General features: G+C 46.8%; 2 protein-coding genes across 2 annotated transcripts in view; one reads left to right on the top strand and one right to left on the bottom strand.

Moving 5' to 3' along the window:
* Window positions 1-14,694, bottom strand: part of LOC119660011 (pseudouridine-5'-phosphate glycosidase) — a 68,435-nt gene that overhangs the window by 49,652 nt on the left and 4,089 nt on the right. The window lies entirely within an intron of this gene.
* Window positions 1-14,694, top strand: part of LOC119660412 (EF-hand domain-containing protein 1-like) — a 31,435-nt gene that overhangs the window by 12,845 nt on the left and 3,896 nt on the right. Inside the window, exons 6-8 of the mRNA XM_038068951.1 lie at window positions 6,726-6,946; window positions 7,027-7,143; window positions 7,254-7,476. Coding sequence (XP_037924879.1) covers window positions 6,726-6,946; window positions 7,027-7,143; window positions 7,254-7,476 — 561 coding nt within the window. The remainder of the gene's footprint in view (window positions 1-6,725; window positions 6,947-7,026; window positions 7,144-7,253; window positions 7,477-14,694) is intronic.

Consider the following 14,694-nt stretch of genomic DNA (forward strand, 5'->3'; position numbering starts at 1 on the left):
GATCGTAGGATTATGACTACACCTACACCTGTCGTATAGCATCAGCATTAACATTTTCTTGCTGCGCAAAGAACACGGTCTTCAAACAACCCTCTAGAGGCAGGGCGGCCTAGTCTAACTATACTTCAGGGAAAGGTTGCATAATTCGGCAAGTCCCCACACGATCTTCTCATGGTGGTCACTGGAAACCGTCTCCGGACGAACCAAAAATGTGTAGCAAAAGAGGGAGTAGACCCATCCCGTCCTTCCTGCACTGCACTGGCGAGCTTGATCTTTGGTATGCGGACTTTGAATAACTTGGGCACCTCCAAATTCAAATAAGAACTTTACCCATTTTTTCCAGGCTACTCGTGGGACCAAGCCATGGACGCAACAAACAAAGGCAAGTCGGAATGCCGAAAGCTAAACGCTTCGGATATGAAAGGTTTTTTGTATTACTTATATAAGCATATTTGAGTGGGCATCTATCTCATTTGTACCTAGCTCATAATGTTTATGCATTTAGTTTGTCAGGCGACACTTTAGCATGATACTGACATTCGAAGTCTATGAATGCAATAAATTTACACAAAAGGTCGCTCGGCTCTGATTGCCCGAGGTCCGTATGCATAAGGTCAAGCTTGCCCAATCCCTGCGCTATCAAAACCCCAAGATTCTTATGAACGTATAGGTGATTATGACGGAGGAGGAACTTCAACGAACAGCCAACCCTTTCAGCTCCACACCTTTACTACTACTTTACTGCTGATAATGCTAGAATAAACTTAAGGGAGGGTTCCCAGTCAATTTCCAAAGTATATACTTATTATGCCATCATCCATCATCAGCCTACCAGTGGAGAACGCACTCAAACTGTTAGCAGCAAGCAAAGTGAGAATAGGCTGGGTTATGTGTCGCCTTAGGGAACAGGTGGCGTTAAAACGGTGCTTTAGATGCCTTGGCTTTGGTCACATTGCGAAGGCATGCACTAACCCAAATGACAGGTCAAAGCAATGCAGGAGATGCGGAGTGGAAGGCCATATCAGCAAGGACTGCGGAGCTAACCCAAATTGTCTACTGTGCAAAGGAAAGGAGGGTGTAGACCATCGGCGAATTGCGGACAGCAGCAGGTGCCCGAAATACAGGAGAGCCCTTAGCACAAATCGCAGATGAGGTTGATACAAATCAACCTCAACCACTGCGAGGCGGCGCTGGATCTACTCGCGCAAACCATCCACGAGAAAAACATTGATGTGGCCATGCTAAGTGAACCATACCGAAACCACGGTGGTAGCGTTTGGGTCAAAGACCAAACGGGCCAAGCAGCGCTGTGGACTTGTGGAGAACAAGCCTTCCAGGAAATAATGGAGCACCCGGAGGGAGGGCTTCATCAGAGTGAAGATCATCCACATCTACAGCTACTATGCTCCACCCAGCGCTACACTAGTCGAGTATGAGCGGATGCTTGCCGCTCTTGTTTTGGATGCAAGAGGACGTTGGCCGATCATAATAGGAGGCGATTTCAATGAGTGGGCTCTCGAATGGGGCAGCCGGTTAACTAATGTCAGGGGACGTGTTCTCCTCGAAGCATTCGCGGATCTGGACGTGGTACTGGCGAATGTTGGGTCTTCGTACACTTTCCGGGGAAGGGGCCTGGGGTCTATAGTGGACCTGACATACGTGAGTGCCACTTTAGCCAGTAGAATTGCTTGGCATGCCAGTGAGGACTATACTCACAGCGACTACCAAGCAATCTGCATAGAGATCAAGTGCGGATCGAGCTCGAAAAAGAGTGAAAGCTTTCAAGGGAGACACGTTTTCCGCGGTGATCAAATCCAACATATCCCTGAATGGTATGGCTGGAGGGAAAGCCACCCAGATCACTCGATGGGTGACGGAAGCATGCGATGCTACTATGCCCAGAAGGCGATTGCTTACCAGTAGGCAATCCAACTACTGGTGGAACAACGAAATCGCAAGTTTGCGAGCCGCATGTTTTCGGACAAGGAGGCTTTGCCAGAAACTCAGGGGAAAACCCGGTGGCGACGGTCGAGAGGAGGCACACAAGCAATTGCCTGGCCGCCTAAAGGAAGCCATTCGAAGGAGCAAAAATAACTGCTTCAAACAGCTGTGCGACCATGCCGACATAAACCCTTGGGGCGAGGCTTACAGAGGGGTGATGAAAAGGCTGCGGAAATCACCCCAGGTGACCTGTCCGCGCCTCCTTAAACAGATTATTACCACTCTATTCTCTCACCACGAAAATAGGGGAAGGCCAATGGTCGCCCAGCTAAATGACGGCATAATACCTCTAGGAACTGTGGAGGAGCTGCGGGAAATATGTGGTAGGTTCGGTGACAACAAGGCCCCAGGTTTGGATGGCATCCCCAAACGAGCTTTGAAACTGGCAGTGAACACTAGGCCCGACCTTTTCGCCAACACCTTCGAGGCGTGCCTAAAAGAAGAAATATTCCCTGCCCAGTGGAAAAAGCAAAAGTTGGTGTTGCTTCCGAAGCCTGGCAAGCCACCTGGAAACCCAGCGTCGTATCATCCTATCTGCCTGTTGGATAAAATGGGGAAGATGATGGAGAGAGTCATTTACAACAGACTCCTGCCCATCGTTGAAGCCAGCAATGGTTTGTCGGAATGCCAGTTTGGTTTCCGACGCGCCCACTCTATGGTGGACGCAATTGGCATGATGGTAAACCTGGCAAAAGGTGCACTGATTTCTGGCGGCTGCTGTGCCGTGGTGGCGTTGGATGTCAAAAACGCATTCAACTCGGCCAACTGGAATAGAATTAAAAGGGCATTGGCTGACATAGGTGTCCCCGGATACTTAGCGAATTTGGTGGAGGAGAGAGGACTCTCTGGTACGGGACGGATGAGGGCCCCAAAGAGTACATTGTCACAGCCGGGGTACCACAGGGATCGGTACTTGGTTCCCTGTTGTGGAATATCTTGTGTAATGGGGTGCTTGCTCTTTCCGTCCCAGAGGGGACTACGATTGTCGGCTTTGCTGATGACCTAGTTGTGGTTGTGGCTGCAAAACACCCAGAAGATGTGGAGGTTTACACGACGGAAACAGTGAGAGCGGTAAAGTCCTGGCTAGAAAAGGCCGGCTGACCTTGGCGGACGCGGAAACGGAAGCGGTCTTAATAACGAACCGCAGGAAAAATAACACTGTGAAAGTGGAGGTCGATGGACATATGGTCGTATCAAATACCTGGGGGTAATAATCGACACCAAATTGAGTTTTAGGGAACACCTAGAGTATGCATGCCAAAAGGCAGCCAGTGCCACCACGGCACTTGCAAAAATGTTGCCAAATATTGGTGGACCGAAACATTGCCGGAGGTTGGTGTTAGCCGGAGTGGTGCACTTTATCCTGCTCTACTCGTCACCGGTGTGGGTAGATTCGCTTGTAAACTCTCAGAGACGGAAGCAGGTGAACTCGGTTTACCAGCTGATGGCTTTGAGGGTTTGCAGTGATTTTAGAACCACATCAGATGAGGCAATATTGGTGGTGGCAGGCATGATCCCTGTTGACATTCTAGCTAAAGAAATGAGTGTCCTGTACAATGCAAGACGTATGGAGGGGCATGCACAGCGTAGAAATGCGGCAAGGTCAGAATCGCTTGATCTCTGGCAACGCAGATGGGACGAGTCTACGAAAGGTCGGTGGATGCACAGACTCATTCGCAACATTAGGGTGTGGCTTGAGCGAAAACATGGGGAGACCAACTACCACATTACCCAGTTCCTCACGGGACACGGTCGTATCTGCACCGCTTTGGGTTGGATGATTCTCCGAACTGTCCCAGATGCGATGGCATTCCGGAGGATCCAGAGCATGTGATGTTTCACTGCCCACGATTTGCGATGGAGAGAAGGAGCTTAAACCAGGTGCTGAGCAGGAGCGGGACCCCGGAGAGCTTGGTTACTGAGATGCTGGAGTCCCAGGAGAAATGGCTTGCGGTTGGCTCCGCAATCATCCAAATGCAGGAGGAGTTGCTGAAGAAACAAAGAAGGAGGAAAGCTGCACATAGGAGAAGGATGAGTGCCTAAGAGCAAACCTACCCCGCGAAGTAATACCTCAATGGTGGTCCCGCGGGGCTGGGGCTGGAGAGACCGGGGGTGGTTTTTAGTGGGTGTGAATCCCACACGCGCCTGTTGTAGTTCCGCCGTTCGGGCGGTGTCTTTCTAAGATTTTCCACCTCCGTGTACGCACAAAAAAAAAATATACTTATTATGAAACTGTTAATATACTATTATTAACTTTATTTACACGGATGGAACTATGTTACTCACTGCATGCAATGAGATTCCCAGGTCTCCTCTTTCTACTAAATTTCATATTAATAGGAGTAACCGTTTCTAATATAAAATTATAGCAGACAGACAGACAGACGGATTGATAGACGAACGCACAGACAGACAGTAAACAAATTTTAATAAGGTTTTGTTTTGTTTCATGACCATATGCTCGGAGTAGGTTTCTTAGTCAGCCAAAAAATGAAACTGCTATTATCGGCTTTGAAAATATAAGCGAAAGGCTGTGCACTCTACGTTTCCGAGGCAAGTTTAAAAATATAAGCCTCATTAACGTTCACGTCCCTACAGAAGAGACTGCAGAGTCGGATACCTAATACGAGGCAGTTGAGCGGACCCTCGAAGCCTGTTCCAAGTATAATATCAAATTCACACTTGTAGATTTCAATAGTCAAGTAGGGACGGAGCCCGTATTCACGCGATACGTCGGCTCACATAGCTTACATAGGGATACCAATGATAAAATGGTTGTTAGAAGTACCTGGTTTGAGCGGAAAGCGGTCCACAAACATAGGTGGGCCTCTCCAGATGGGCCCACTTTTAACGAAATTGACCACATGCTGACTGAACGTAGAATGGGCATATTGGAGCGATGGGTTGAGTACTTCTCAACAACCAAAATATCGACGAGTTGGAGGTCCCGCCAACTGAAGACGACGGATAAATGCTGCCACCACCAAGCATAGAAGAAACAGTCCGTGCAATTCATCGGCTTGAAAACCATAAGTCGCCAGATGCCGATGGAATTACAGCGGAATTGGTTAGATATGGCGGCGACCAATTACACCAGGTGGTTCATCAATTGATGCTCAAACTATGTGACAGCGAATGAATGCCTGACGATTGACAACGAGGCATTATCTGTCTCATACATACAAAGGGGCATATTACACAGTGCAGCAATTGTAGAGGTATCACGTGGCTGAGTACCATCTAGAAGATATTCTCCTCTATCTTACTAGGCCGGATAGCCCCATACGCCCAGTACATCATTGGTCCATACCAAAGAGGCTTCACTCCAGCCAAATCAGCAACAGATCAGATTTTCTCTTTGCGGTAAGCGATGGAAAAACTGTTGGAATATGGACATCAGTTGCACCATATATTCATCGACTTTAAATCCGCCTATGATAGCATAGCCAGGGTAAAATTGTACACGGCCATGAGAGAATTCGGTATCCCGACGAAATTAATAAGACTGACTACGCTGACCCTGACCAAAGTGCGAGGCCAGATAAAAGGAGCAGGATCACTCTGAAGACCATTCGACATCAACAACGGTCTAATACAAGGGGATGCCCTATCATGCGTCCTTTTTAATCTGGCTCTGAAGAAAGTGATTCGCGATGCCGATGTAAATGGGAGAAGCACTATTCTCTTCAAGTCCACGCAACTACTGGACTACGCTGACGATGTTGACATCATGAGGAAGAACAACCCGAGATGTACAGTCTACATTCACCCAGATCGAGCAGACGGCGCGAGATCTTGGGCTGCACATTAATGAATGACTTTGAGATCGTTGATAATTTCTCCTATCTAGGGTCGAAAATCACAACCGATAACAGCTATGACGATGAAATCCGCGCACGGTTGTTGGCAGCCAACAGAGCCTATTTCAGCTTACAAAAACTGTTTCACTGGAGACGTCTCACCATAGGGTTAAAGCTCTTACTGTACAAGACTATAATCTTGCCAGTCCTTATGTATTCCTCGGAGACTTGGATTATTAGCAAAAAAATTGCGAACTCTTGGCCGCGTTCGAGAGAAAAATCCTCTAAAGAATTTTTGACCCCCTACAAGAGGATGAACGATTCCGTAGCCTACAAAATGACGAAATCTATGAGCGATACCACGACCGGCAGGTTATGCATAAAATCCGGCTAAACTAGTTGTGTTGCGCGGGTCACTTAATCCGTATGGATGAGGATGATCTAGTCCGGAAAGTCTATAAGAGCAATATCTCTGGTAGAAAAAGAAGACGAGGCAGACCCTCCCTGAAATGGAGCGATGGCGTAGGTCAGAAGGCCAGACAGCTCTTAGAGGTATCGAATTGATGGACCTCGGCCCAAAACCGGGGTGTCTGGAGTTCCTAATTAAGGCAGGCCTAGACCGGATACGGGTTGTTGCGACGTCGATGATGATGATGACGATGCGTAAAAGTAGCAAAATCAATCTTCTACACGTCTAGTAGTTCAGTTCGCTTATTTTTGACCACACATTTCTAACATAAATTCAATTCCAAAAATCCAATAGGGAAAACCAATGCCATGTCACCTTAAACCCGATGATGCTTATCTAATTTTGCTTTATAATCAAATACAGCCTCCTATCTTTCATCCCAAAGAAGATTTCCTTTCCTTCCCCGATGTCCTTTCTTCCCTTACCCTTACTTAAAAAGCTGCTCTCCATTCCAGTAAATTTCCCGTCCATATATCTTGAGCTGAGTGACAATGAAGTCACCGAATACTATCAGCCAAAAGATTTCCGTATCGGCGAAACAATCTACGTATATGGAAGACGCTTCCTCCTCCTGGACTGTGATAAATTCACCAGACAATACTTCCGAGATGTCCTCAAGCAGCCGCAGGGAGACCGTCTCACCATCACGTATCCTCCAAAGCGGACCAGCAAACGGGTAAATATTTAAAAATGTTCATCCCCTACACGAAATAGGTACACTAACAACCCCCACTACATCGAAAATTCAATCAACAGCCCATCCCCGAATACTTAGGAATCGGAACGCCAGAAGATTCACTTACATCATGCTTCGGATTAGTGCCGAAGCCGCCGAAAAAGGATATTGTTAAATATTTACTAAACACTAACAAGGTAAGCTGGTGGGCAATAAACGAGTCATAATTCGACATGGCCTCGTGAATAATATACGAAATATGTTCTCCATGGTTTTCATAATCTGCTCCTTTCTTCCTTTGTAAAAGTTTTTGCGTTTCGGATGCGTGCTGGATTCCGCTCATCCGGAGGACTCGATACGAAAATTCGTTCTCAGTTATTCGCTGGCCGACGATACAATTTTAATAAATGAGCCGCAAATCAAAAATTCCGGCATTATTGGAGGCAGATTCCTTGCGCCGCAACGGGTCAAGGTTCCCGGATGTAATCCGAATATGCCAGTTTATTACGGCCCCAAGGACTTTGGAATAGGTTTGTATGCTGTGTGTTATATTCGTTCACATTTATAAGTATCTGTTGGTTGCATAATTAATAAGTTCAATTTGGAAGCAATCCTCGGGAAAAAAGATAATCTTTCAAATGGAGAATGTGTTGGGCCTGAGATTGATATCGAAGAGTAACTTCGGTGCGGTTTCCCTCGACTACCTTGGTCACCCCTGGACACTTGTCAAAACTCAATTATAGGTAATTGCGATTACCTCTAAGCAAACGCCTTAGAGTAGACTAGGATTTCTGGAAGGTTAGCTTCTTCTCTTTCCTTCTCAAAAAATACCTAGTTATACCTTCCTCCATTTCGAGGTTTTGTGCTAGAACAGAGCTTCATTAAAATCAATTTACTATATTTTTTTTGTTTTTGTTTTATGGATGGATTCTCAACCACCAAAACCACCCCCCACTTTCCCCTTCTTCTGTCCTTACTCATTACTTCGTGGTAAGGACAGCGGTTTAAACAACCAAGTCTTCCTTTCCTCGCACCCTCCTTGCGGACTTCGCTTTTCCAAGTTCCGCCTGAAACCTTTTGATTGCGAAATTTACCGTGCACCAGTTTACCCCCGACTTAAGTGTTTCCCCAACGATGTTATGTGGGCTAATGCTAGTATTCAGAGAGTCTTCCAGGCTCTTCGTCTATAAGCAGGATCACGGGTAGTAGAACATTCCACATTGCTTCGGGTGCTCAGGCGTGCATCCAGCCTAAATCAATGCAGGTAATTCCTGTAACCACGGTGCCCTGACAAGAATGGAGTCACGTGGTAGTTAATCTCGCCTTGTCGTAGCTGAACCTGCCCCTCAATATGGGGAATCAGAATGTGGGTCCAGCGGGAGAACGGGTGAGAGAAGTGGCAGTTGGGAGAGTTGACGGTTCTTGCAACCCCTTTAACACGCAAGTGCTCCAAGAGGAACTGGAACCCTGCGAGAGCGGTTGTTACCCATGAAAAGGTGAGAGCTGCCATACTGTCCATTGAACATTTCAAAGCGCCGGGCATGGATGGCATCTATCCGACAATGCTAAAGGAGGGTATGGAGCACTTAGAGCGACCTCCAAGAAATATTTTTCGAGCATGTCTTGCTCTGGGCTACATGCCTTCCTCTTGGCAAAAGGTTAAGGTAGTCTTCATACCGAAACCTGGGAAAGATGACTATTATAATCCAAAGAACTTCAGGCAGATCAGCTTGACTTCATTCTTGTTGAAAGGTCTGGAGAGACTGGTGGAACGTCACATTCCTGGAAACGCACTTAGGTCACACCCACTTAGTGAAAACCAACATGCTTACCAACGTGGAAAGTCCTGTGAGTCTGCCCTTCAATCTTTGGTCACAAAGATAGAGGATGCAACTTTGAATGGTGAGTACGCGATGGGGGTGTTCGTGGACATTGAAGGGGCGTTTGACTGTGCGTCTTTTCAAAAACTTTGTTGAGCGCATGGTATTGATGATGCTTTAATTAAGTGAATCCATGCTGTGCGCTGAGGTGGGTGTCGATCGTTATCTGACTGCAGAAGCAACGAAGGGCTGCCCCCAAGGAGGTGTGCTTTCGCCACTTCTGTGGAGTATGCTGATCGACTCAGTACTATGCGAACTGCAAAATTTACCAATACACGCTCAAGCTTATGCTAATGACGTGGTTGTGCTTGCTGTTGATCGGGATCTTGGAACGGTGTGTAGAAATATACAACGTGCCGTTGATTTGATAGACAGTTGGTGCATCAGACATGGTCTTTCAGTTAATCCGAATAAAACCAAAATGGTATTATTCACAAAAAGGAGAAAACTGGATAGACTTTCCCTCCCTGAGATGAGGGGTACTACCCTTCAACTCTCCGAAGAAGTGAAATATCTGGGAGTCACTCTAGATAAAAAACTTCTTTGGAACAAACATGTAGAGGTAAAGATGAAACGAGCTCTCACAGCTTATGGGCTATGCAGACGGACCTTCGCCTTGACATGGGAACTCAGGCCTCATGTGGTAATGTAGTATACGTTGCCATCAATAGGCCGATGTTCGTATATGCATCCGTAGTGTGGTGGGTTTAGGTGAGACAAAAAGGGTTTTCACCGTAAACTAACCGCACTGCAAAGAACTCTGTGTCTGGGTATCACTGGTGCCATGAGCCTGACATCCGGCGCAGCTCTTAATGCACTACTCAATTTGCAGCCCTTGGATATATATATTCAAAGCACTGCAATGAGAGCAGCTCATAGACTAATTCGATTAGATCTATGGGGAAACAACGGATGTGGGGGGCACAGAGCTTTGGAAGAGCTGCTCGGAGGACTGAACCCCGTTCTTACAATGCCTTCCGATTCTCGTGTCCCCATACATCTGTTTGGTAGAAGATATGAAGTTACCCTGAAACGTAGAGAGAACTGGGAGACCCCAGAGGAGTGCATAGCGGGATATACGGAAGTCTTCTACACCGATGGCTCGAAAGCAGAGGAGGGTTCTGGAGCCGGAGTCTACCTCTCGAATAAAAACGAGAAGTGGCCTTTTCCTTTACGACAAGCCGAAGTTTATGCGATCCGGTTGAAGGCGCATCGCAATCTACAGTGATAGCCAAACTGCATTGAGGGCGTTGAGTAGTCCTTTGATCACCTCGAAAATCGTTTAGGAATGCAGAAACCCTTTGAACTCTATCTCTAGATTCAATACAGTGGAACTACTCTGGGTACCTAGTTACTGTGGCGTAGAGAGAAATGAAATCTCGGATGGTTTAGCGAAAGAGGGGTCAACCTCCCCTATGCCCTATGGATTGGCTAAGTCTGTTTTCAAAAACTAGGAACAAGCTTCCCACAATGGCAGGTGGCAGAGCCTAAATGCTACCCGACACACCAAACTTTTCCTGGCAGAACCGAACATACGTACCGCAAAGTTTATCCTGTCGAAAAGCAGGAGGACTTGCAGGAGGACTAGCTGGGCATATGTTCAGAATAGGAATTATTCAAGATGGTACGTGTCCTTCCTGTAATGAGAAAGCAGAATCCACGGGGCATTTCCTATGTGAACGAATCCGGAATATTCCGTTAGACGGGGGTGGCGAGTACAATGGGCCAACACGGCCTAAGTGTTCAGAAGCTGTAGCTTCTCCCCCACCACATACACACACACACTTATCGTGCACCAGTTTACCCGGCGATGTGATGTGGGCTAATGCTAATATTAGAGAGTCTTCCAGGCTCTTCGTCTATAAGCAGAATCATGAGTAGTAGAACAATCAACATTGCCAAAGGTGCTCAGGTGTGCATCCAGCCTAAATCAATGCAGGTAATTCCTGTAACCACGGTGCCCTGGCAAGAATATAGTCACGTGGTAGTTAATCTCGCCTTGTTGTAGCTGTACCTGCTCCTCAATATGGGGAATCAGAATGTGGATCCAGCGGACTCTCTGCGAACTTCAAATGCCTAGAGTACTCTCCGTATTTGATCAAAAAGGAATATAATAATAAACATCGCTTTCCACATTTGACACTACACTTTTAATTATTTTGCAATAAACTTAAAATGAACATCGTTTTGACTAAATTCAAAGGACCTGCTCAGTCGAAAGTTTGCAACTTCAAATTCGATGGTAAAATTACACATTGAATGAATGAGCAACTCGTGAACGATTGTGAACTGACTGTCAAATTCTATTATTTTTTTACAATTTTTTCTAATGAGATTTCAAAGCCTACTTCGCCACGGAGAACACCGGCGGTGGCATCTTTCAGCATGAATGAAGTCAAGCTGATCTGCCTGAAGTTCTTTGGATTAAAATAGTCATCTTTCCCAGGTTTCGGTATGACGACTACCTTAACCTGTTGCCAAGAGGAAGACACGTAGCCCAGAGCAAGACATCCTCGAAACATATTTCTTAGAGGTCTCTCTACATGCTCCCACCCTCCTTTAGCACTGCCGGAGAGATGCATTCCATGCCAGGTGCTTTGAAATGTTCAAAGGACAGTATGACAGCTCTCACCTTTTCATGGGTAACAACCGCTTTCGCAGTGTTCCAGTTCCCCGTGCAGCACTTGTATGTTGAAGGGGTTGCAAGAACCGTCAACTCTCCCCCTGCCACTTCTCTCACCCGTTCTCCCGGGTGGTGTACTTCCAAGAGGGTCTGTACTGAATCCAGTCTGGAGCTCGTAAAAGTACCGTCGAGTTTTCTAAGAGAATCCAACTTGGCCGACTAATCCCTTTTGAGAACTCTGCACAGCCTTGAAGTCTCTCTTTCGCCTTCAAGTTCTTCACAGTACGCTCTTATATTCACGCTTTGAGTTCCTGAAATTTAACCAGTCTTAGTTCTTGTTACTTTTGCAAGCACGGTTTAGAAGTCGCCTGGTTGATTTCCTGAGTTTTTGCAGTTCTCGGTTCCACCAAGGAACCGTTTTACCGCTTTGGCCTCGGGAAATAGAACAAGTCTCTTCATAGCACTCTAAAAGTGTGCAGTTTTCAATTCATCTTCCAGCGCCAAAGGAGTCCTTAGTCGCCTAGGGAACTGTACTTTATTGCCAGAAAATTCATTGAACTTTGTCCAATCCGTTTTCCTAGGGTTCCGTCTTTGTACTGCAGACTGTTCGCCCGCAATAGTCAGATTGAATTCTAGATATCGGTGATCTGACAGTGAGACCTCGTCTAGCACTCGCCAGTGTGTAATCAACTCTAACAACTTTGAGGTACAGATTGTTAGGTCAATTACTTCGCTTCTTCTCGGTACCACGAACGTAGGGGCGTACCCTACGTTTGCAGTCATAAGACCAGCTGAAGTGATGAAATCAAATAGCTTCTCCCCTCTTGGATTGCATTTGCTAATACCCCAACAAATATGTTGAGCATTTGCTTCGCAACCTATTAAGAACTCGAGACCACTTGATCTGCATACGCCACCAGATCCCTAAGCTCTTGGGTTAGTGGAGGATACAAAGAATCATAGGGTAAATAAGCGGAGGCAAGTATGATGTTTTTCCTCTCGCCATTTATCTATTATTGCATGATGACCGTAGCTAAGTGCTGGGAACAGTACTGTCTCAGCATGGTTGCTTCTTACCGTCTTGGCATGAGAACGCAAGATCGCTGTCTTATGAATCTTTCGTCGTAGAAGATCATAGCCTCCGTTACTGATCCAATGCCACAGATTCTGTTGAATCGAACCCACGGCTCATGCACCAGAAAGATGTAGGGGGAATCCTAGCTTTGTCATTCTCGCTGCCAATATGTAGGAGGGAGCTTTGGCATGCTGCAGGTTGATTTGACCAACCATGGGGGGGAAACAGTTAGAAGCATATGCGGCAGTCCGCATGTGACGGGGTTTCCCCCACATCGTACCGCCAGAGACTCGATCCCCTCATGTTTAATTTCTCTGAGAAAAGCCGCATTTGGAGGTACCGCAGCTCCCATGTTCTCATCCATGAAAGATCTCATCGCATTCCGCAGAGCATTCGTGTGTTTTCCACTTAGCACCTTAATTACTTTGCGGTGTCCGGGTTGCATAGATTCGATCACAAGAACTGGCATCAAGTCAGTTCCGTTCACGTCTCTGGCTTCCCTTCCTTCCGCCTGTTCCTTGGAGGGTGTATGAGAAGTTACTAGCAGGTAGGATTCACTCTGTAGTCCCTTCCCCAGTGCGAGCCCCCATACGGGGGTTCCGCCCCTGTAGTGTGCCGTCACGGTCTTGAATGAAGTGCTTTAACACACTTCAAGGCCCTGATCCCACATGGATTGCTGCACCAGCGATTATTATTAAAATTATTAATCCACTAAATACCTTGGAATAATTCTTAATAGCCGCCTATTACCCCTACCTCCAGTAAATTCCATCCTCTCTAAATACTCTGTGGATAACTTGTGGCCTATCCTCAAGAAAGATTCCGCCATCTTTCCCAAAGTCAAACTTTTCTGCTATAAGCAGCTTCTCAGTCCTCTAATCACGTATGGATTCGTCGCATGGTGCGACGTCTGCTGAGCCCAAATGGAACGTCTACGGGTACGTAAAAGGAGGTTCTTCCGTCTGTCCGTTCACCAATCCCCCATCCCCCAGAGCAAACTTGGTAAAAAACGAAAGGAGGAAGGGACATCTGAAGGAGAGTTCACTCGGGTACTCTCCAAGGGTAAAAAGAAGAAGGCGAAGAGGAACAAAAGACAGAAAAACCTCTGCCTAAAACTAAGGCGGACACGAGGGACGGAGCACCGAAAGAAAAGGTGGGGAGACGAAGGAGGACTAGACCGCCAGCTTTGCTTATTAAGCCGACGGAAGGCAAAACTTAGTGTCCGGATAGCTGAGTGGTTAGAGCGCGAGGCTGTCGTACGGAAGGTCGCGGTTCAAATCTCACTGGTGGCAGTGGAATTTGTATCGTGATTTGACGTCGGATACCAGTCGACTCAGCTGTGAATGAGTACCTGAGTCAAATCAGGGTAATAATCTCGGGCAAGCGCAATGCTGACCACATTGCCTCCTAGTGTACCGTTACGGTCTTGAATGAAGTGCTCTAACACACTTCAAGGCCCTGATCCAACATGGATTGTTGTGCCAACGATTATTATTATTAAGGCAAAACTTTTGCGGAAGTCCTCAGCGAAATCCGTTGCAAGATTAAACCCGAAGATAACCGAGCAGAGGTGTCTTCCATTCGTAAAACGAAGGGTGGTTGAGTCTTAGTCGAACTAGGCCCGAAGACTATAAATAAACCCACATGTTCTTTGGAAATCCGAGACCTTGACTGTCTCACGAAAAGAACGAGATAGAAGAGGCCATCAAACGCGAATGCCCGGAGGTAACTAATGTCCGGATTGGTGCCACCGCCGCGAACTCCCGAGGCCAAAAACTCGCTGTGGTGAAAGTTACCGAGCAATCCGCGAGGAAGCTTCTAAACAGCGGGAAAATAAGAATTGGTTGGGTAGTGTGTAGGATACGAATCCGGGCCGCCCCAACCAAATGTTACAGATTTTTGGATTATGGGCACCCATCTGCAAACTGTCCGGGACATGACAGAAGGGCAACATGCCGTAAATGCGGTCAGGCAGGCCATAAAGCGAACAGCTGTAATGAAAAGGAAAGCTGCGTCCTATTCAGGGACCGTGGCGCGACTAATGAGAGCGTTGCGCACACTGCGGGATCGGGGCGGTGTCCAGTTTTCAGAGCAGAACTGGAAAGAGCTAGGACACGATCAATATGATTCGCATCCTACAAATCAATATGCACCGGAATGCAACCGCTCA

The sequence above is a fragment of the Hermetia illucens genome, chromosome 6 (assembly GCF_905115235.1).
Source record: "Hermetia illucens chromosome 6, iHerIll2.2.curated.20191125, whole genome shotgun sequence".
NCBI classification, from domain to species: domain Eukaryota; kingdom Metazoa; phylum Arthropoda; class Insecta; order Diptera; family Stratiomyidae; genus Hermetia; species Hermetia illucens.